This window comes from Ischnura elegans, chromosome 10 (genome assembly GCF_921293095.1).
Source record: "Ischnura elegans chromosome 10, ioIscEleg1.1, whole genome shotgun sequence".
Classification (NCBI taxonomy): domain Eukaryota; kingdom Metazoa; phylum Arthropoda; class Insecta; order Odonata; family Coenagrionidae; genus Ischnura; species Ischnura elegans.
The window spans coordinates 18,105,446-18,129,573 of NC_060255.1; the positions used below are offsets into that span (position 1 = coordinate 18,105,446).

Here is a 24,128-nt window from a genome sequence, read left to right on the forward strand (position 1 = left end):
ATATTCCAATGCTTAATGTCTATCCTGAAGTTTTGCATGGAACTCGAACTTTTAATCTGAAAATAATCCGCTCATGGCAGAGTATTTGACCCCTTGAGTTAGCATTTTCTTGTATAGTATGCGTTACCGGCTATAAACTTGAGTAAAGAATGGTGATTCCATGATTTTGTTTCATGCTAGCAATTTAACAGTTTTCAATTGTAGTTTTTTCACGCCTAACCGCTTGTAGAAGTGCGTCGTTTAGCTTTATATTATTGAATAAAATATCACGACCTGCCTTATTAACCCGATCGTCCTCCCAGCGACTGTTTTCTCTGCTTGTCTTTTAATTTTTTATTATTCTTTCCTTTGCTTAGATATCCACGGCTAAGGTTTTGTCTCTCTCATTTCCCCAAAATTTCAAACGATTTTTTTTATCGCGAAAATAACGCGTGCTCACTCGCTCCATTTTTCAAGGGCGCGCGCTCTTTCGAATACGAGTCGGTCCTTTCCATTCTTTCGCTACTGGCCTTCCTTCTTCGCGGCGCTTTTGCGTCCTCGGTGGAGATAGCGCCCTTCGCCGTCTCAGAGGTTCGCCCGGTCAACTTTCGGACCTTTTTCTCCTTCTCGCGGACCGAGGACGCGTCCTCGACGTTTCGTCAGCAATCTTGCCCTTCGAAAATAGGGAAGGTGGGGAGTCGCTTTGTTCACGGCCGGTTCCTCTTTTGTCTGTTGGATAAAATATCGAGCGTTGGACATAAAACATTGGGCTCCGTTGTGAGATTTGTTTCCTCTAGTTTAGACGAACGAGTGAATCCAAAAAAGTATCTTTTAAGATTCGTGCCGTGGGATTGAGCGTTTTTCGTAGTCGATTACGTGATCGCTTATAGAGACGTAGTTGGTGATGACATCAGTTTACCTTTCTTATTGTATTAAATGAATTTTATGTATTTCATAAAAGAGCTTCCAAAACTTAAACAATATCGGACCTGGAAAACGGTATTGCATTTACATTGGAGGTGCATTTATTTTTAAAATGTATGACCAGTGTTCCGAAAGTGCCTCGCCAATAGGATCGTAATTTCAAAAACTCCATCAAGGTTCGAGGACTTAATTTTTAAATAATTAAATTTCAACTCGATGCTCAGTGCATCTCGTTACTAACACTGTATTCGACCAAATTCGTTTTATAGTTGAATGGGGCTACCCACTCACTCCGATTGGTAGATGTCCATCCACATATTGCCTCGCGTGTTTTTTCCTAATTGTTATGAAATGATATCGGAATGTTCTACCGTATAAACCATACGCATCATCTTCACCGAAGGAATTGCCAACGGAGACAATACTTACACTGGTCATGTGTTGCACACAATAATGTATGTATTCATTCTAGTATTGCTCAACGCGCCAGTTTTTTTTCATTTTTGGTATTAACCATTTATAACCCAGCGTTATTTTTTGGAAAATCAAACTTGAAGATCTCTCAATCGGAAAATATGAAAATTTTCAGGTCAATCAAAATTATCGATAGCAGCTTCATATTTGGCCATTCCAATTTGTAACATGAAATGCACAGTAGTTCTAATCTACATCTACATCTAATGTATATCTATTGAAGTTGATAATACTATGTGCGCACAGTAACTGACGTTTCTTCATGTAGCTCAGGAGCAATGCTGGGTTACAAAGGTTTAACCGGCATTTGGTTGTCAGTTCACCGACAAGTCGGACTTCCGTGGGTTCGCGTCACGAATGGTACACGGCCTTTGTGCTTGCGAATTGATACGATGTAATCTCACGTAATGCGTGGGGGCTCTCAGGATCGAAGCTTTCCGCTGCTGTCCCTCGATGATTGAGGTGTGCGCTCCACAAGAGGAACGACTCCAGCACGTCGAGTCAGTGACACGAGTCGTAATGCCCGCCTCTGCACGCCGTCTTCGCCCCGTCCTCTCCCCGCATGGCCTCTACCCCGCGACCCCCTCTTCCCGCCGTGCTCTCTTCGCATCTTATTGGCCGACTCAGTGCAGCGCGCCAAACTCCGCGCGCGGCCTTCGTGATTTCCCACCCCACCGCGCCTTCCTTCCTTCGATCGATTCCCGGGATATCCGAGGGTGCGAGAAGGGAGAGAGAGAGGATAGTCCCCCGACCGACGTGGATAATGCTTTGAAAAAGCGAGCCGGTCCCCTCCTCCCCCCGCTTCGGAGATTTTCGCGTTCCACGTGGGCGGCTCGGTTCGGAGCGGGCGGGCGAGCGTCGTCGTCTCGAGAGACCGTCCTGTGAGTGTGTGTGTTTTGTTGTGGTCCGCGGGTGGCGCGCCGGCCGAGCGAAGGCGCAAGGCCTTTTTTAGCCTTCTCCGGAGGACGCGGCGCAGTGCGCCGTTCTCGCCCGCCCGACTCTTACGTGCGTCGGACGCGCTCTCTTGGGAATATCGTTGTTTTGCGCAGCGGAGTTTTGTTGTGTTCTTCTCGTCTCTCGCCCCCCGAATCGACGAATGTTGTGGTGCGCCGCGTGAGAGTGTTTTGTCACGTGGATTGAGTGTGTTGTTGTTGTGTTTGTTGTCGTTGGATTGTCGCCGCTGGATGTGTGGAGGCGTGGTGGAGTCCGCGTGGTTCTCGCCGCGACCTCCACATGGTGCGGCGGGCGGATTCCGCCGGAGGGCGGTGGTGTTCGTCTGCTCGGAACCGGAAGCGCGGAGGAGCGGGTGCGTTGGACACGGGCGTCCTTGCTATGGATGTGTGGGAGATAGTTAGCCACCTGCTCAAGAGCTATCAGGTAATCATGGGGTGCTTTGCCGAACAGTTCTTGGACGACGCCCACGGACCCTACGGTTATCTAGAAGACCCGTTGGTAGCTTAGCCGATGTCAACAATATTTATTTCTTTTTGTGGGATTTAAATTGGTTTCTTCACCAGCTACAGAGAAATGTGTTGTTGTAAGTTAAAAAAAATACGTCAACAGCGGCAACAGTTGGAGTACCTGTTCGGAAATTGATGATTAAATAATCGGAATTAGCTCCCAATGTTATTGAATTGCTTTTTAATTTACGAATTCTTGGCTCAGATATTACGGCTGATTACGGATAACACTGCTTGTTCCATGTATAATGTCTGGAGTACGGTAAGATACGAGTAGCACTCTCGTTTTCAAAATGTATTGCCAATCCGTGCAAGATAGTCGGTACTTATCGGTATATCACCAATATCAACAATGTTTTCGATGAAAATTCCATTGAAAGTGTTTTAATTGGATGAAATTTCGTTTTAAGGCGCAGTGCCTTTAATTTTCACAGGAAAAACTGAAAACATGTCCGATCCGTAGGAAGGAGTTACAGTCGCAAGTATTGGCTTTTAAATATTGCTCCCTCTCACGTACCAAGCCAATGCATCCACAGACTCGTTGGAGTAAGTTTCGAATACAGTTTGTGAACGCTTAGCGTCTGATCTTCATGTAGCCTTACTCGCTTCTAATGCCTTGCAGAGTGAGGTTTTTGTTGTAAATATGTATCGCGGAGGCACTTGAAGTGCTTTTATCTTCCGTATCTAGTATAGTGTATCCAGCAATCGCCCCATAAACAACGCTTATTGTTTTCATTATCCTTCGAGTTTACTGCAGTATTTTTTATTATTATTTGTCTTTCACTATATTGATAACAGATTCATACATGATGTGCTAGGGAAAATTATTGGTGTGATCAAAACACATGGCATCATTGGCATTGATCGTGAAGTGAAATTGGCACGTCTTTGAAAATATGTCCCCCTCTGCACGACATTCAAATTTACCGCCAGGTATAGTTTCTATGGTAACAGTTGCGGGATGCTGTTATAGTTGGTGAGCAGGGTCTTGATTAAAGTTGGCAGGTAATGGAAGGTACCGTCGAAGAAATTCTTTCAAATTATTATTCATCGCAGCGATGAAATCGCGTGAACTAAGTGCTCTTGGAGATCATGAATTATACTTTTTTCCGGAATTCTGATTGCTCGCGCGTGTTTTTTTTTCTTTTTCAGCGTTCACGGCGCCCTTCACACTGCTCTTTGCACTCGTGTGTTTCGTTCCTCGGGATTGCAAGCTTCAGTGCCTTCGCTTATTCATGTTTTCCGCGTCATTGTCGTGTTTTCGCAAGCTGGGAGAGGAGAGATCACTCGTCTAATAATAGTCGACGAGCAAGGTGCTGCCTCGCTGTCAGAAGAGATTTACATTCCTATTATTCCTAGTTTTCTCTCGCGACGAAAATGCTTCACTGAAGACTACCACGTCTTTACATGGCTTTCCATTTCACTGGGTTTGAAACTATGGTGACCTCCACCGAGCCGACATCTGCGTCACTGCATGTGTCTTTTTTTCGCGGTCGTTAGTTCTCGAAGGGAAATCCTTTCCGTTGATGCGCGACTTTATAACTGCGGAATAAGTTTTATGCACGGTTGCGCGCTTGTCGACGGAATCAATGGTCAGAATGGTCGCGCGCGGAAAACCTTGGTTAATTGCTGCGTCTCTGATGAATATCGATAGTGAATCTTTCGGTGTTTTGCGGGACATGGGTGAATGATTTTCGTGAATTGTATTGATAATCAAAATCTTGTTTGGGGTATTAATCATGTGTTAATATACTGATGGGTTCTTCGTAAATACAACAATTGGTGTACGCTATCGAAGTATTGTGAGTAGCCATTTAGAATTACGCGAGCATGTAAAATATGAATGGAATAAGAGTTGGTGACTCAGTTTATTGCTGAAACTCGACATGCAAATGATGATTAAACTTGTCGTTAATCCCGAGAAAACTTTGCAAACTTTTTGGAATCGTGTGTGATAGACTAGAGCCAGAAAAGAGCAAATCTTCTATTACTACCACCTAATTTTTTCTCATTCTCCCAGTTTTAGTTCGTAAATTTTTATTTTGCGACAATCTGAGAATTCATGGCCGCACGGTATGGAATGATCGTCGTGGAATTAAAAAAAATGTTTAGGTATCGAATTCTGCATTGGCTTACGTTTATAGTATCGGTCTCTCCGTGGTTGTATCTTCATTATTTTATTCACTTTCCTCCCATTCCCCAGCGTGTTCGCTTCGGCTCGTTCGTCCTTGTGCGATTATTTCTTTCAGCGACGTCTGTGTTTTTTTTTCCTTTAAGGATGGCGTCGCAACTCATCCCGGTGCCAGCGTTATCTCCCTGTTCTTTGTGCGCCGTTGCGTGATTGAATGTGAGACCACCGCTTTTCGCTTCGCACAAAAGTGACGATAATAGCGAGGAAAGTTTCGTTGGGTGAGTCTGGATTGCTGTGCCGATATGCCCCTTCCATCGGACGCGCGACGTTTATTTTTCCTGCCTTAACAGTCCTTTATTCCCATCTCCATGTTGATATCATGTAATGTCGTTGGTATTGAGGTAAGCAGACGCATCGCTTCATCTAAATTGGACTATTTTTTTCTTTAGTTTTTTTAAGATTTTGGTCTCTTTTGGTGCGTATTTGAAATTTTTAGGGTACTTGGAGGAAACCTTTGTGAGCATTTATCCCTGACTTAAAAAATAAAAACGTTATCTTCGAGAAAATACCGAGATCGAATTTGATGTAAAGGCAAAATTTTGAATAGGGTGTTCTCTCTATGTCGTGAAAATGTTAAGAAGGTAGCGTTAAATTTAAAAGAGTGCTACGTCACGATAAATGACCGTTGCAGCGGGAATAATATTCTATCAGCCTATTAATACTTCCCAAATGAATTCCTCATAAAATCGTAAAAATAATCAACTTACTTCTTAACGGAAAAAATAAACTAAAGCGCCTATTGGATTTGAATGAATCCCCGTCCCTGTTGTCAAGTTGGAGTATCCTTAAAAATATAGCATTAAATCGAAAATTTCCGGTTTAATCGAGTAGACACTACTTCTATTTCAAATTTGAAATTCCTCAGTATTATTTCATGTGTAATTATTTTATTATTATTTTATTTCAGGTACATTAAATACTGGCAAGGGTCTTTTCTACTCATTCATAATATTTTATGACGACATCTGAAGTTTTAAGCGGGAATTCCGCCAAGGAGGGAGGTCAAAAGACGTCCTATACAGAGTCAGCGAAGCTTTGTTTGTATTAATCGCTTAGGGTCTACTCACGACAAGATAACTGCTGTAAGCTAAGCCTCTTGCTTTCGTCCCCGCTCGCTTAATCATTACTCCAAGGAGAGTGATCACCAAGAGGGTAAGAGGGGTGATTTTCGTGGCCTATCGTGGGTTGTTCTCTGAATGAGCGGAGAGGGGGGCGTGGCGGCGCGTGTCTGTGTTTTGCGCCGTCCTCGCTTCATTGCTTGCGGTCTGTATTTTCCTCGCGTGCTAAAGAATTCCGTCTAGCCACCTGTGCAGCATAAGGTCCGTCCTCCTTGGCTTTCTTGGCGGCAGTTTTAACAACGTTTACCATTTTGCATAATGATAGTACTTGTCTTTTTCCTCGCTTCTTCATTTCAACGGACCCATGTTTCGGCACGTACTGCCATTTTCAAACCCTGAATATGGCATTGCGGGTTTTACGGGAAAAAACTGAAACTACAAAATTGACGAATTCTCTGATATAGATTGGGGAATGTTTGAAAAATCATAGGAAAATGTCTAAAAAATCTCAAACGTATGTTACGACTCATCGTTATCCTCCGTTTGTGAAAATCCCAAATTCCTCTCCAGCTTACATAATTGTCTATGCATACCGGTTTTCCACTTTTATTTCAGTTATTTTATTTTTTACTTTTCCATAATTATTTTTGGAGATAGGTGTTGCATTGTTGTCATTAGCTTCTGGCTGCTTCGCTGCCTCGAGTATTATGGTCATGTTTATTCTGCGGGCGGGCCGTCAACTCCCTTGCTTGCTCACCTTCAACTGTTTTCATGCTGCGCTCCGGATGTAGTCGATTCCTCTCCGTGCCTAGCTCAACCCTTTGCGTCGTGCGGAATCTTCTCGGTGTGGTCGGCGGCGTCTGGAATGGGCTTCGGAAAGCGCTCGCGTTTTGTCATAATCATTCAAAGGGGGAGGGGGGAAGGCGGGCGAGGCAGGTATCTGCGGGGAGCGTTGGTGGCTGGATGTGTTGTGCACGCCTCGGGAATCGAGAGGGACTTCTCGACTACTTCCACTTACTTCTCGCTTGTTGAGCCTTATTAGCGATGAGCCACCACGCCCACACAATACCCTTCATCCCATCTGAAGGGTGTGCGCCGGTGAGGGTGGTCTTGCACAAGCACTTTTTTGTACTAAGCTTTTAAACCGATTGATTATTATCCAGTTATTTCTATTCATAGAATCATATGCAGTTAGATGAAGCTTTATTTGAAGGATATACAATTAATACTATCCTTATTCGATTACGTTTTCTCATTAATTATCTTAGGGATAGAACTCGGAGAATTGGTCATGATAAATGCTTATAGTATTGGGGTGAATGAGCAACATATCGGAGGATAACATTTATCATTTGATTTTTAGAGTATTTCGTTCGTATACTCTGGCCCGCTTATCCAAGGGGAATCAATGTCCGAAATGCAGTGGCGTAACCAGGAATATGCTTTGGGGGGGGGGGGGGGGGGGGTTAGATGGCCTAGGGTGGCGACTTCCCCAATCCCCCTTGGGGGTTCGGGAAATTTGTTTAAAAATTACATGCCAAGAAATACATTTTACATCATTTTGGCACTAAAATTTTAACTTTAAGCAGATGCAGTTATTATCTGTCAAAACTAGACAATGGTTTTGAATATTTTTTTTAATTTCTCTGAGGGTTTGGTGGGGGGGGGGGGTTCTATTCCCTCATCCCCCCATAGTTACGCCACTGCCGAAATGGATGTGCTCCTCAAGTATGCAAAGTTTTGTAAGCAATACTCCATCGATGGGGTTGTATTTTCTCACCCCTGTTGCAGCGAATACTCTTTGTTTTTTGCGTAGTTATTGCTTATGGGAGTAGTATTCGATGTTGTGCACGGCGAACGGAATGGTGATCGTTTCACCCCTCGCACCGTGGCGATGGTGCCTGCGTGGGCAGGGGCGTTGTTGATCGGCAGGTAGCCGTGAGTATTAGTGAGTTGCATACGCTCTCGTTCCTTTTATGATTCGCGCGTCGGGCTGCGAGGGGGAGGGGGCGAGGTTGGGGTGGGTGGGGGGAGAAATAAAAGGGTAAGGGGTGCGGGGAAGGGGTTCCCGTGGAATGCTGCCCCGACGGCTTCCCTCCCCCCTTCCGTCCGCTCTTTCGAATCCCGGCGTGGGAAAACTATCGGAAGAAGTCTCTTCATTACATTCCTTCCTTCCTTCCTCCCCGCCCCCCCCCCCCCTCTGCATCTCTCTCGAGGCTTCTCGCGATTGCACTGTCCGCGATATGTGGCCGAGTTAAACCGTCTTCGCGTCCCATCATCAATGAGACCAACGGTTGTGGATCTGATGTTTGTTGGAAAATCTTCGAGTTTTGCCTTCCAAAATGAGGTTATTGAATTGTTCATCAGTCAGTGGAGTAGTATATAGTAGATTAATCATTCCATTGTAACTTAACGAGGCAGCCATCAAGGAAATAATGGGTTTTGAGGACTGATTAAATATTTGCTTGGTTGACGTTCTAATAAAGGTTTTATTACATTTCGTCCCTTTTTATATATTTTTTATTCTTTCTCTTAACGTTTAAGTCTTTCTTTAAATATACTCGGATTTTTTTCCGGGATGTCATTTCAATTTATTCAGTGCATGTGGCTGCAGGATGTCATTGTCTGGGAATAATTTGAAAACTCACGGTGCCTAGTTAGTTGGTAAAAATGGTAGACATCATGCTATTGAAGATGGAAGCACGAATAGAAACTGAATTACGGCCATAAATTTCCTCGGTTCAAAAATTCCACGGAGGAAAATTCATTTTCTGGGTCGCCAACCCGGGAATATGTACCTGAACGTAATTTCGCCAGCTTTTAGGTGATAGCCCGAGGCATGCTGGTGGTGAATTGTTGCTGAGTCGTGCTAAAGTGAGCTAAGTGCTAAATTCCAAATACGAAAGATAGATCGTTTCCATCGGTAATCGAGCGTTTGTCCTCATGTTTCGCCCCTATAGATTGAACCAATTTGGATTCCACAAGCCTCTTCCATTCCGTACCCATCATATGTCGTAGCTTATGTGTGTAGTCGTCGGTCATCTTTGTAGTACACATTGTGTAGATGCCTATTTTGTACGATGAGCTGATTACTTCTCGAAACTTCGGCAGTAATAAAAAGAATCACCTGTTGCTGGGCTTATGCGTCCGTAAATTTCGTTAATTCATAATCGACGTCAAATCCTTACAGACATGGCAAATTTTGTAATTTGCAGCTGGGCCGGCCTCTTCGATTTTCATGGAAATGTGAATTGGTTGATAACGAGAGGGATTTCTAGTGATGAGAAGTTAAGTATTAATTAGCCTGTTCTTGTTTATCTGCTTAAGTTGGACACTGGCGATTGTGTTCATTTTTCCCGTTGACTGGTGGTGGTTCGCGATTGTCCGGATGGAAGCGAGGGGGCGTACCCAGGTGGGCGTTGGTTTGCATGTAGGGAAAGGCGCCCTGGGGACCTCGGTTCAACGCTCCGTCCGACCAGCAGACTCACACGTCGGGCTTTTCTCGCCTGCGAGAGGCGAATCTGGGAACTGAGGAGGCGATTAGAGGGTGATAGATTTTTTTAAATTAAGGCAGTAGCCGGAATCACAGCATAAAATCCACGAATATTAGAATAGGGAATTCTCAAGTCCACCGCTGGCACTGTAGCTCCGCGCTAATTAAAATCAGATTTCAAAATCGACACTTGCGGCGCTGCCAGTCATCTTGATCCACTTTTTACGAGGAAATACACGGCAATGCGTAACTGAGCCGCTAAATCATATAAGCCACACAATCAGCGCAGACGAGATGATTTACATCTAAAAAAATACCACTTTCTCTGCGGTTAATGGCGAAAGTCACACTGAACGGGATTCAGCTACCTAGTGGCGCCGCAGGATAAAATGCGCGCGAAACGGCAACAGTTATAACATTACCACGTTCTTGGGCCTCCTTTATTGGAATCCTCTTCATACAATCATTCCACCTCAATGAGGCTTTTAGCGTTGGTGCAAATTTCGTTTAAGTCCAAGTTGGTGTGTTAGTTAAAGATAAATGTATTTTTGGGAACATAAAGGTTCTTGGATGGAATTATGTTTACTGATTGCAACCGTATGAATTTCAAGTATTTTCTTCTTGGAGGGGGCATATTCATTCATGCTCTTACTCTCTCAGAGATTCCATCCGAAGGTTTGTTCGAACAGGCGAAGGAAGAGTTCAACCCGAAGTAAGACAGAGGCGTGTCCATTTCGCACATTCAGGGGTTCCCCCTGGGCCGCCTCACACTTAGAGGATTATTTTTGGGGGTGTTCCTGAAAGCTTTATCCTGGACTTGAACCCGGGACCTTTCGGTCTGCAGTCTAGCGCTCTATCCACTAGGCTGGGTTATCCATCACTGATTTTAGAAATTGCTCCGCGACTATAATTCTTGGATCATTACCTTTTTCCCAAATAATAGTAAATTGCTTAGGTATTTTGCTATTTCTGCTCCTTCTAAACTTGTAAGAAGATTATCCGTGACTCTTTTCTTTCGACGATGAGGTCCGAACCGATCGCCTCACTTGCCACACCTTCTTCTCCTGACTTACACATCCGAGCCTTTCGCTCATTTGTATTCAGTGAGCACCGGCATTGCGAGTCCGTGTGATTTTTATGGCACGGTGAGCAATTCATTGGCAGTGAAATGTGTGTCATTGCGCGCCACGATGTGTCGATTTGAGATGATTTCCCTTTCTTCGACTCCATAAAGTCAATGCATGTGGGTAACCATCGTCATTCAGCTCACATTTTCCGTATTTATTGTTTTTTAGGTTTGCTCACCACGAAAAAGGTCTTATTAGTTTATTTTATTCGTCCTCAAGATCTTAACGTATTTCTTGGAATTATATTCGCAAATTTTTTGGAGGGAGAACGTGCGAGGTAATACGCGGGAGAAATTGATTTGCTTCTGCTACGTGGTGGTAGGGATAATATTCAGGGGTATAATATTCATGTAGTGATATATGGTTGGGGGTAATGAAAACTTACCCTGATCAGTAAATAATTCTGATAGATAGGTGCACTTATCCATCTCGACACTTGGGGTTGATTTGTTGTTAGGAAGACGTTGAATGGTCCCTTGTCTGCCGAAAACTTAATGTAGCGCTTTTTACCCTTTGACTTTCCCTTTTATTAATTTTCAAAGGAAAATGACCTGATGTAGGCGGAATGCGACGCGGTCAAGAAGTAGCTTATGCGATTGATCATTCACCAGTTCTTTCTCTCTTGATTTAAGTCAGTGGAATACGGTTAGAGCTATCCCGTTTGGTAATCATTTGTATCAAACATGATTAGTCTTGCAATTGAAGTTGAAATACGATAGCTAACAGTAGTTGTCTCTTTGTTCTGGACACTGAAAAAATTTTCGTTTAAAGATGTATCGATTGACGAGCCTGAATGCTTTATTCACGATTTTTTTATTTGAATTAAGAGATAAAGAAATGACATCTAATATTGAAAAGGTTTATCTTTGCGGTGAAAAAATATTTATTTCGAAAGATTCGTCAGAATCTATGTTCTTGCTATTAAATGAAGTGCTTTAAGTTTTTCCCCACAAATTCTTGCACCGGACCAAGTGGTTGGACGCACTTAGTCATCATCAGGTGTTGTCTTGGTCTATTTGGGAATGCTTTTAGTATTCTCTCCCGTATTCAACTCTTGTCCCTCGCCCTTTAATGCCTCCATCTCATCAGCGTCTTTCTATCCCATCCCCTGAACAAGGCAGGAGCCGCAATCCAGCCCCCCTCCCAAGCGACAGTTTCCCTTCATCCGACAGGCATGGTTGTTATTTTTCTTAGAAGGATCTCGCTGCCCTTAGCAATCTAATTATTCCTCAGCGTCGCTCGCCGCCGTTAATCCCTCCGTACCGGCTTTTCGTTTCGTTCTCCAGCCTCATCTGTGATTCCCAACGTGAGCTCTCATGCCTCGTTTGCCGGGGGCACGTGTCATTCATTCTCGGAGTGAATTTCACGCCGGTCGGTAATCAAGCTTTAAAATGTCCCGCGGACGGCGACACTCGTTCTCTGGAGAATGGAGTACACCCTCGGACGGAATTCCATTCTTTTCTAGAATGCGTCAATGGGGGTCGAACACGGAATCCACCACAGTCGTCTGAAGCATTTCGGCCCCAGGTTTAATCCGCAATGTGTGTGATATGCGTTAAAAAAACTTGCATTCCGTGATGAAAAACTGGCTTGTGAAACTACATGTTGGCGTGGGAAATAGAAGGGCCTGTTTGGGTCGGTTGCACTGAACTATTCTTTTTAATCATTGTATATTCTGAATTTTAGAAAGATTTATGAATTGTGTATCCAAAGTTGACAGTTGAGTTTTTTCGTAAGGTAATACGGTTGTAGCACACGTTTCATTTCCAGACTTTCGTAAACATGGTAGGAATTATCCTATGGCCTAGCGGAATAACTGTAAAAAAATGAGGTTGAACATCTTGCTTCATCTTCTCAATGATAGCATTTCTCAGCTTAGCTCCTTGATTTAGGTATGTCGTGATAATTGAGTTGAAGATTTACCTTCTCGCTCATCATTTGTGGGTGTAGCAAGAATAAGAAAGGGAGACGAAAATGTAAAAAAAACGCTTCTAGTTTAAGACCATGTCTTTTCCACTGATTACTTCATCGTGAATCTTTGAAGGCATTTAGGTCTGTAATAAGCATGCATTCGTCATATATTTTCGAAATTAACTCTCTTAAAAAGGTGCATGGCGACGGAAAAGCGAAAACAAAATTGCAATCAATCCCTTGATGAACGTCAAGCGAGTTCTGGCTCCCTTGACATTTTATTTGCCCCGGAGAAACATTCACCCCGTCTCACGTTTTCACCACATTTCCGTCGTCTTAATTTTCTGCTTTTCGTAATTTATTGCTCTCTCGGGGCTATCATTGCGATCCCGCATTCGTTCGAACACGGTTTTTCAGAGAAGTAAACGTTTCATTATTCTCTCCCGACATTATCGTTTAACATTAAATTTACGATTCATCAACGTAACGGAATCTCTAGTGTGAGCGGTGGCCTCCCTCCGCACCACCTGCTAAACGCGTATGTTTCTACGTCGAAAGCGTAAGTGTCGCCATCCTTTCACTTTTCAACTCTCTCTATAGCCGCTGACTGATGCAATTCCTTCATTGGTGAATGAGAATTTTGTAGTCGGCGAAGTGTCGAACGGTCGCATATCTCCTCCGCATTTTATTTCGTTGACTCCTTAGGAATTTATCTCACGACTTGATCGCTGTCTTCGCTGGCAAGATTCATTCTGGCATGTTCGAAGCGACGCCAATCTTTTCCGCGAAAAGTTAGACGGTTTTTGCGTCGGCGATAATCTCAATCCCCTCCCATTTTCTTCTATGTTGGTATCGTTAGATTTTTAGGCAATGATGTGCATTTTTAACCTTACTATAATGACTGTGAGTTTTTGAAACTTTGAAGGAACCATCGGTGGATTTAATGGGTATGGTTTTCTCTCTAGACGCCTAAAGCTGTCGATGACGTGTGGTATTGGTTATGAAGTAATGGATGCCGGTGGAAATGAATGGTAAACGGCTCTAATCAACAAGAGGATAGCATTGGGTATTGCATAATGTACTTCGTAAATCTAACTTGTTTAGTTAGGGTAATTTTTTAAATTGTAAAATTCGGTTGATTTTCAACATTTTTTCAAATTTTCATTCAAGTTCTGTTCTGTACTTTAATTTACTATGCATCTATAGTGTGACAGCGAGGAGCTTAGTCATATTTTTAAAGAGTAAAATATTGGACACATATAATTATAGCCCCAACATCTTTGCGTAAAGAGAAAGAGCTCCTCTCTTTCACTTCCAAGATTGAATATGGCATCCATGAAGGTTTTTCGCTCCTAATTCTTACATTATTATTTAAGTTCGGGTCCATTGAGGATTTATTTCTTCTCGGAAGACGTCTATAAGCAAGCGCTCTGACGTAGGGACTGCCTTCTTTATTGTTTACTCGAGTTGGAAGCTCTGAGGCGCTGAAAAAATGGGAAAAGCGTAGGAAGGGGAGGGGAAGGAAAAGAATGAGAAGAGAGGTAGGGGGTGGGCGGGGAACGTCAAGGTCACGAGGTCGTTAAGGAGTAAATTACACATTTGCCGTCGCTGGCTTACTGTGGAAACTCTTTCCCGGTTGTAAAACCTGCGGGGCGTCCAGCTACCGGGGAATTTGATATAAAACCGTATTGAAGTGGAAGTTCTGGCGGAAATAAAGAGTTGAACATTTTGCGAATTTTGAACTCTTTTCGGAATTCAAATTATTTTTCAAGCTCTTTATTTTTTCCGGATTTATTGCCATTCCATTCGTCGGTTTGAGTGCTTTCACTTAAGGTGTATTACTTGCACTTGTCCAACATTTCCAATTTTTAAATAAACTGTGTCCCTCACTGTCACAATATGGTTGCATAGTAATGAAAATACAGAACAAAAACTGAATGAAAATATGAAAAAATATTGAAAATCGACAGAATTTTCCAAATTCATTGTAAAATTTACCCAAACTAAAAGACAAGGGTGGGATTGCCCAAGTAATTCCTATGTTACTAGGTGAGATCATAATGTTTGGAGTTCTATATTTGTAAATCAGTATTTTACTTTCCTGACTATTTTCTTTATTTCGATGAAATCCATTTGGCTTACTAGAAGGCACACATTATTTTAAATCCATGTTTGGGGATTAATGTCAGGATAATTGGCTGTAGTAAGATAATGTTAATCTTAGATAACTCTCTAAGTACATGCCGCGTCCAAATCATCTTCTTCTGTTTGACAAGATTTCTTTCTTTTCTTGGCGTCACCATTAACCCTTCATTTATAAGTGTATTCGCCTTTTTTCTTTCTCCTACATGCCCACATATCCGATTCTTGTGTTATTTGTCTGTCTTTCGTTGGGGATGATTAATCTTTGTTGATTTAAGAGATTTTTATGGAATTACTCTACTGGTATTCAATAATGACAAAGACTTTTTTGATGAAATTTCAAATTTAATATCAGAAAGTGTGATTACTGTCACAGGAATAGTAAAAGAAAGACCGCGTGCTCGATTTTAGAATCTGTGCATAAAATTGAAGTTTCTTCATTTGTGCATGTACTAATGGTATTCGACTTTTTTATCGTTAAGGTTAGTGACGTAATAATTTGAATAAATGCAGTTCGTTTACAGCCTTATCATATCTAAATCAACACCATGTTCTTAGTCGTATTTTCTTCAGCTATGCGTTTACCTTACCACTTCTCTTTGCGCACATCTCTTTTGTTTAAGCGCTGCTGTATATTTTTAAGGAATTTATTTTGGCGTAAGGTGGGAACTATGGGATCTACGTAAGTCGATTATCCAGGATGATGGCCGGCCTCGGTGGGAGCGGGATAAAGCCTTCGCTTGAAAATCCGCAGATCACCATCGTTTTGTCTTTCCCGGGGTGAGGTCTCCTATCTTTGGTCGGGATTGGTTTGACATTATGGCTTGCGATTGATCATTGTTATGGAGGACATACAATGTATATATTTTTATATAATATCTTTGCAAGGAACTTATTAGAAAATTGTAGGCAGTTACATGATTCTTGTAGGGGTGTTGCGGGAGCGACCATGAACAAGGCTGTTTCAACAAGGAGCATTTTCTGTTTTGGAAGTGAGAGAATTTTATTTCCCCATTTTCTGTTTTGGAAGTGAGAGAATTTTATTTCCCCAACAGAAGAAGACAAATTCTTCAATAATATTATTTTTTCCTTGTCTATATTCTTTCTTCGCCATCAATTATTTTCAACAAAAACCTTCTAGGTACTGTTTTGACCTTGAAAATGTTACGGCAAATCTTAACGGCTCATTTCAGTTAAACGTTGTCAAAAGACATTGGAGTTGCTGTTCAATAATGTGTGCGTTTCATATAATGACGATGGTATTACGTCGGCAATCATATCTTTTCTCAAATTCTTCCTAGGCGTTGATATATATGATTTCTTAATATTTTGGCGTCAGACGTTTCGGCGCCTCCCGAAGCTATTTATAAAAACCTTTCTTCGCCAACCGTAATCGTCTTGCGAGCATGAATTAGGCTAATATTCACTCTTTGCCGCGAGGATAAATGTCTAATCAGGAATGAAAATCGCGTAACATTCTTAGAATTATAGATAGTATTTGATGTCAATTCAGTCGGGAAATTAATTAATTAGCGTAATCATCTGTATTATATCCCCTATCAATTTCGTAAGCCGCGAACGATCCTTTTTCCGTGACTAGCGTATTATTCTTTCGGAGGTAAGGGAATTTTACCACCTGTAGCTCAGGCAGGCATACATATGCTTTCGCAGCGGTGTAACTGTTACTCACCAAGACTTTTATCACTGTCACGGAAGACGCCAAATGCTTCAAATGTATTCCGACTTTTTCAACATAACGCTAAGATTAACCTTTTGCTGACTGCGTCAACCTGAACTGTTGGCGACCAATCTAAAACGCACCTTTCAGTATACAAATTATATAGTTAAAAGACCCCCAAGTGCCTGTTTGTCAGAGGTGTGTATTAAATTTAAGAAAAACCAAGTTTGATGTTTCGTTTGCAAACACCTCTTTTCTCCCTCTCCTCCTCCTTGGCGTCGATGTTATTGTTATCTCAATATTTTGGCTTACACAGACCTTTTGACGCCTCCCCAAATGATTAAAACCTTTCCTCGCGGGCGGTAATCGTCTTGCGAGCATCTGAGCCGTCCCTCCCACCACTTATCCCTTCTAGCGCCCCCTTCCCCTTTTCCTCCTCGAAGGGTCCATGGGGGCGAATCACAGTCGATAGGTGTCCTTTTAAAGGCGATAGATTCTTCGGCGTGGGGGTCGAGTTCGGAGCCTCACGCGCGTGGGTGGTGTTAATAATGCCGAGCAATTTATCGAAAATTGGAAAATATCGTGATATTAAAATACATCGTTTATCTGATATTGACTTTTGAATAGAGGAAACGTGTGGTTGCTCGATGAAAATTTTTATTTGTCTCTCTCTAACAGAAATCAAAATTTAGTGCCCGATAAAAAATTATGGTGAATTTCTCATTTAAATATATTGATAAATCATTCGATAAAAATCGCAGTCAGATTTTATATGACCAATTTACATGAAATATAACGATATTTTTATCCGACGTAACCCAAATATTTTTTTATTCTTTTTATTTTTTATTTATTTCCATGCCATGAGAAAGCAGCTCACATTGGCCTTTTACGTAGGAGCTTTCAACATGATAACAATTACACGTGCACGAATAACCAATAACCATGAACTGGGAAGGGAGGAAACCTATTCAGGTGGGACTCGAACCCACGATCTTTTGCTTGGTAGGCGAGGACTTTATCCCAGCGTGGCCGGCGTATTCTATGTGTTACCGCCCGTATCCTATATTTTATCGGAAGGTGATGGTTGATCCGATAATTATTTTATGTTGAGGCGGTTTTTTTTGGGTGATATAACACGATATTTTATCGTCATGTTATTATGGGCACCGTTATGTCGAATAGCTATTGTTTCGGCATTAGTAATAGTAATTGCCGTTAATATATATTCAGTAATAATTGCATTCCAATGTTGAAGTACAGAAATCGCCCAGGCCTCGAGGTTTAGCTTTTATTTTATTCTTTTTGCCATGAGACTGTTGTTTGCCTTCTTAGTCGACTTCTTTCGGGCGAGAGTCCCTCGCTGAGTTCCCCCCACTGTGCTCTTCGTTTACAGCGGTGACAGTGATGCATGACGGAACGAACAGCATGCAAACATTTTCACGGTGGGAAACTCTATACGATTTGCTGGGGTGGCCGACTTTTTTTCTTTTTATTAAGTAATTTTCGTCTACCCATGCATTAGTGGTTAAATCTGACAGCGTCTTCAGTACTGTCTTTGTATAAACGTGTGTTGAGTCAATATTCTTTCGGTAGTGAATCCTTTGGCATTTTTAAACGCTTTAATAGGAGGTATTTATGGTTTAATGAACTTCATCGCAACGCAATTTTTTTCATTGGATGATACATTATATCAAAGATGCTTCAAACAGCTCATAAATGTTCTTCACATTCACTTGAATTTCATTATTTTTTATTGAAATTTTTGCGTGTGAGTCTGCCCCTATAAAATACCCACGTGGGCAAACTGCAGTGTCCTCTTCGCTGCAGTCAAGGGTTTATTTCACATCGGATGATGATTTTTGAGCTCTGAGTTACCTAAGTACATGAATTTTGGATTTTTTCTGTTAAAAACCCAGAGCCATAAATATCCTATTATTTTACTCGGATCCGTTGTCTATCTCTTACTCTTCTAATCCGTCGGTGTATAGTGTGGGATCTTAATTATTTCCTTGGTGAAAGTTAACTGTGCTCCAGTGCCTTTCTAAAGCCGTTTCTGATCTGCGTTTGTGTTCGTGACCATAGTCGAGCTTTCATAGTAGTTTCCCTATCACATGAGTGACTTTTGCCTCATTCATGAAACTGCTGTTTACATTCACTTTTATGTATTACGACCTATCCGGTGGAGAATTGCCATTTATCGAGGGTGATATGTTGGTATGTTGTTCGAGTTATTGTTTGTTGTTTGTGGTGTTGTTGAAGTTTTACTCATCTCTGTTTTTTCTGATAGATCATTGCGTTGACTCATCCCTTGTTGTGATGAAATCTTTGACAGAGCTCACGCGGCGTAGTTATCAAATCGCAATAATGATGGCTTTGTATGCATTCGTTAGGGAGTCATTTTGTAGATACGGCAGTGTAACGTGATTCAATATTGGCTAGTGTGTTAAACGCTTCGTGTCTTTCTGCTTGTGATTGTAACTCATCGTATCGTCTTTTTGAAGTCTCTTTGAGAAAGTTTTATGGATGCATAGATTTAGAAAATTGATTTTTATCCCCCAACATCCTCTTACTCTTGGATGTTATTTCTCGGCTATCCGAAGTTTTTTAATGCCTTAAAAAACGTTCCTGATGTCATGCCTTAGTCATCGAGGCGTAATCGAAGCAACCGGGAGAGAATCTTCGCTTTATTTCTTAGGAGTATTTTTTGTTGTCCTCCTTTCAAATCTATCTTATGTCAACTATGTTTAGCAAGACGTTCGAGTCCAATTGAATGGTAAATGGTGGTGATAATTCTCGATTCCCGCAAAAATACTTCCTTATTGGTTTTCCTCGGCGTAGCTTTGAACCACGTTTATGATATGCTTTCAGATTAATTTCGAAGCTGTGGAATTGAATGCTTTCACTTTCTAGATCATTTGGGATCCTTCTGACTCATTATCCCAAAAACACTATTGCGTTATTCCGAAGGAATTTCACTCTCCTATCCTCGTTTCGGCCTGTATTAACGATGCTTTCGTGTTTTCCGCTCCCTATATCTTGCTTCCTTCACTATCTCGTTTCAAATTCTTTGGCTGCTGCGAAATCGTACGTCTCCGTCTCGTGTGTGGTGACATTTTTTGGTTTTCCTTATGCTCAATGCGGAGGGAATTTTAGTTTAAAAATAAATGGATGATGAATGCCTTTTGTGGAGCATCGCCTGTGGCGGAGACGGTGACGTATTGTGGAAGGGGAGTCTGTTTTCAGTCTTGCTTCGCGAGAAAGTCCGTTTCAAAAATGCCCGCTTCTCATTTCCGGAAACCTTTCTGTCATATTGGGAGAACAGAGCAGAAAGTGACGATTGAGGTCTCCGAAGTCAGTGCAACATTTTTTCGACGTGTATTCTGTATTTAAGTGGAACTAGTGGCTTCGTCTGCCTTATTTTAAGTCTGTGTTTCTGCTTAATATGTAATTAAGCACTCCTTCAAATCCCTGCCAACTATCCACGTCAGTATGGATGATTATCCTGAATAATCAATCGTAATTTATTCGTTTTTGGTGATTGTCTCAGTTTCTACTAGTTATAGAAATGATAACTTTCAACTTTTTTAACCTTTTTATTTACTGCGACTAGTCACACGATCCACTCCATTTCATCGGCTTATATTTTATTGAGCATACTCTAGGATTCCAGCCGTTATAAATGGAATTCTGAAGTGGGATTTCAAATTTAAACGCTAAATTAACAGACTTAGCGACTAAAATGCTGTCCGAAGGTAAAGCGGGGAGGGAATATTGAAAGCAGTGTTGGTGGGTAGATTGTTGGTTAAACGAGGGAGAGGTAGGAAGAAAATAGGATTTTTAGATGGAGTAGGCCTTAACGTGAATTGGCGGGGGAAGTTTATGAAGGGGAGGGGAGACTGCCGGAATACGTTTTAAGTACTCCATGGAAACCTAACTTAATTGGTAGAATAGTAAAAATTATTTATTTTCTTTTACTTCTATATTTCCCAAAGAAAAAGGAATGCCTCTTGAGATTGGGAATTCGACCCCTTGTGGTGGATATGGGAAGCCGTTTATTCCTCCCCGCGTCTCTTCGCGGTGGCAAGGGCGGGCTCCACGCTTTGGTGCGTGATGGATGGGTCCGCCGTGCGAGAGTCATCCGTGACAAGTGGATCCCAGCCGTCTCCGCCGTTTTCTCGAGTACATTGCATTAGCCGTGGTTATAAACGTGGGAATCGCTGTCGGCCTGTCGGGATTCGTATTTCGTTGCTCCGCTCAGTTTTCTGAATGATTGCTTTAGGGGGGAGGGGTCTGGGAAGTTGTACACTTGTTGTCTTGGCGGTTCTGTTACTCTGAAAACTGCTCTAGCATATCTAGCTCTTTTTGATTCAAGTTGAATGTTGGTGTAGTCCAGCTATAGGGTTACGCAATGAAGTAGGTAAAAAAGTACGCCTTAATTTCTGAAGGTCGGCTGTATTTTGGCCTGATTTTTTTTACTAAAGTTTAATGTGGCATTTCTCAAGTTAAATTAATTTAGTCCGATGAGTAATGCATTTATTGTCGTCTTATTTTTCAGTTTTTATAATAGTTCTCGAGTTAGTAGGGGAAGACATTGATTTAAATCCATGTTGTGTGGATTTAATCTATTTTTGTTTTGGGTAATAAATTTTTCTGCGTAGTCACCAAAACGTAGATGCGTAAAAAGAAATGTGTTATTGTTTTTATGTGTGTTTGGGAAACGTTATACGGTAAGTATGGGACGAAGCAAATGCTTATTTTATTTATTAATTTTTCCGCTTAACATCATTGCGAACAACGGAGAATACTCAATAATTTGCAATGAGCGATCACTAAAATCCATGTCCTGGGAAGGGGCTACCTACCCAAGACTCGAACCCGCGACCTTCGGTTTGGCAGGCCGTCGCTACTGAGGTCGTCGCAATTATTTTGTTACATGAAAGTGTAGTTAAAGTACATCATGGGGTGATTGAATATTTGGGTAAAGATTTCAGATAGTAAGTGCGTTGAGTTACACGGATTATGGAATATGTTCGTGTGTTTGACGAAGGAATGCACTGGTTAGTAAAATCATTCAGATGGTGCTTTACACATATAAGTAATCCAATTCAGTGGATAATCTGCTACTTTTCGGGGGAATGATACAGGCAAGAAAAAAATACCCTTGCCTTTTGTTCGTATAGGTTTTAAAGCGGGAATCTAGGTACTAGTTCTTCCGGTGCGGCAATGACCCCCTGGACATTGAATTTATCTCTTTTTTTTGTTTGCCGCACTTGACCGGATTCCGGGTGCTTTCTAAACACGAGAACTTGTAAACGAAGGACCACCTGAAATTTGCAGCTGAAGTGCTCGGTCACATTCCGGCCTTAAAGGAAAGGTCCGGACATAAAATATTATAGCCTTTTATATTTATAATTAAAAAATTTTATTCATTCAAATGTAAATTTTTAAATTCATTATCCAGTATTTCGTATTAACTCTTGTTTTTCATCGGTTATGAGTTAGAAAATTAGAAAAAAAAGTTAGAAAAGTTAGTTAAAAGTTAGAAAAATCTCTATCTTTCGGCTCCTTAAAACCCTGCAGCGGTTTACTCAGTTATTTGTAGTTTTTTTTTTTTAATTTGTAGCGTTGTTTTGTATTTGTAGCATTGCTGTTTTAAATATCTATACCATTCCCTAGAACTGGAGCTTGGGTCCTCCCAATTCTTCACAGAGTACTATTGACAGTCTAGCTAGTGGAATATTGGATGTCTCCCATGTGGAATGTTGGAGTCTTCAGTAGCGGTATCCAGCCAAGGGTGCTCTCGTGGTCTTTTTATTTCTCCATGTGGTTTGACCCATATGCTCCCCTGTTGTTCATCCCCTCTTGCTCATATTCAATCAACTATTGCTACTTGCTGCATTTGACCACATCGTTTCTTGGATGATGTTCCATTACTTCACTATAGCGGAGTAATTTTTCGAAGAAAACACTTATTTGTTGCGTGTTGGTATTCTCTCGATTTTTCCACCAGTGATATTTTTACCTGTTTCCGTTGAAGTGCTCGGCCATTTAATTGACATCCACGAACCTCTTATTATACGGCGTTTCTAAAGTTGATTGTATTTTGTCTGGTGTATTTATTGATGCGTTTTTCCGTTAGTGGAGAGGGAATATGTAGTTGATGATTTCTAACTAGTGCTGGAATGAGTGCAGTAACAATTAATATTTATCTTTTCTCTGGGGATTCCGGGTAATTTACCTTTTAAAAAGCATAAAAATTTATTTTTATGTAAATTCTCTCTATCTCTTTTTAGTTTCGCGTATGTATTATACGAAGTTTTTCAACGTTTTACCGAGGTTCATAATATGCCACAAGCATTTGAAACTTTACCCATTTTGAATTACCTACGCTCTAAGTCTAGTTTATCCGTATCGTTTGCGTTAAGGCTTTTGAGGAGTGGAGTCTCGATGTGATGATGCGGTCCCTTGCTTTCCCCACGTGGATTGACTCTTCCTCAAGAGGCTGACAATTTGGAAGGCGTCGCTGGATGATCGCGTGAGCGTCACCGCATCAGATCCGCTTCCCCACCCCCTTTCTTCCCCTCCCCCTCCTCCTCCTCCTCTTCTTGCGGGCCGCACCTCCGCCCCTTCCATCTTTCAAGAATCCCTCAGGCACTCGTTCAACCCCGTCTTTCCGCTTCTTCTTGGATGTGACATCGTTGAAATTCTCGTTTTTTTTATGTTTTTCCGTCTCCTTCGTCGAACCTCTTAGTCTGCACACCTTGGCGTACCTTTTTTTTACTTTCTTTCTCCGACCACTTTTCCTGAGTGGTTCTGTCGTTTCGGCTTCACTTTCGTTGCTATCCATTAGTCGATGCATTTGCCTGCATGTTCTTTTTCCGTCATCCATTTCGCTTTCGTAATCTAGTTTGTGATTTCCAGCTGCCAAGTCAAGAATTGGAACTAATTGTGAATATTTAACTATAATTTAGTTCATTTCTGAAGTAAAATATTGTGATTCCCTTTCTTAATTATTTAATTTGGTCATATTCCAATTTCTTTCATGTCTCTTTTGTGTAGCTGGTTCAAATTTAAAAATCAAGATATTTTTGGTGCCAATACCTTCTATGAATCTTAATATCTCTGAATTAGTTTGTCTTAACAAAATATATAAAACCTTTATTTCCTCTTTAGCGATTTCTTTAATTCTTCGGAATCGTAGCACTCATTGCCTGTGTATCAACCTATTGCGTGTTGGCGGAGCCTACCCCAAACTTAGCTTTCGTACTTAACGAGTCGTAAGTCCAGTTCCTTTCCCTGTACCACCTGACGCTTTGCGCAATGTGCGAACTCTGGATATCATGGTTAACAGCGAAGTATTTCGTTCCTATTCTCAGTGTTAATGAATAAAATATCTGCGAGGGGCAACAATCTATTGATTTTATTCGGTGAAAATTCTTAATCTCCGTTTTCGCTTATTTTTAGTGTCGGATCAAGTTCCACCTTCCCTGTGTTTTCATTTGTTTCCAAAGTTTTTCTTTCACCTCTGGTAGCTTAATTTCAATATTTCGGTATCTCTCAATGCAGTAAATATATTTTATAATCATACCACGTGGAAATTCATTTAATTACAGATCAATTGGTTTTGATCTCTTCAACTCAGTTTCATAGAAATGCTTTTTACAATCAAGGAAGTGCTAATTTTTATT

General features: G+C 41.4%; 1 protein-coding gene across 2 annotated transcripts in view; it reads left to right on the plus strand.

Moving 5' to 3' along the window:
- LOC124167161 overlaps window positions 1-24,128 on the plus strand; it is a 145,392-nt gene that overhangs the window by 16,523 nt on the left and 104,741 nt on the right. Inside the window, exon 1 of one of the 2 annotated variants that reach the window (XM_046544968.1) lies at window positions 2,247-2,754. The exons of the other annotated variant lie outside the window; for it this stretch is intronic. Within the exon in view, the coding sequence (XP_046400924.1) occupies window positions 2,611-2,754 (144 nt within the window). The 5' untranslated portion in view covers window positions 2,247-2,610. Of the gene's footprint in view, window positions 1-2,246; window positions 2,755-24,128 lie in introns of those variants that run through there. 2 annotated transcript variants of the gene reach the window in all.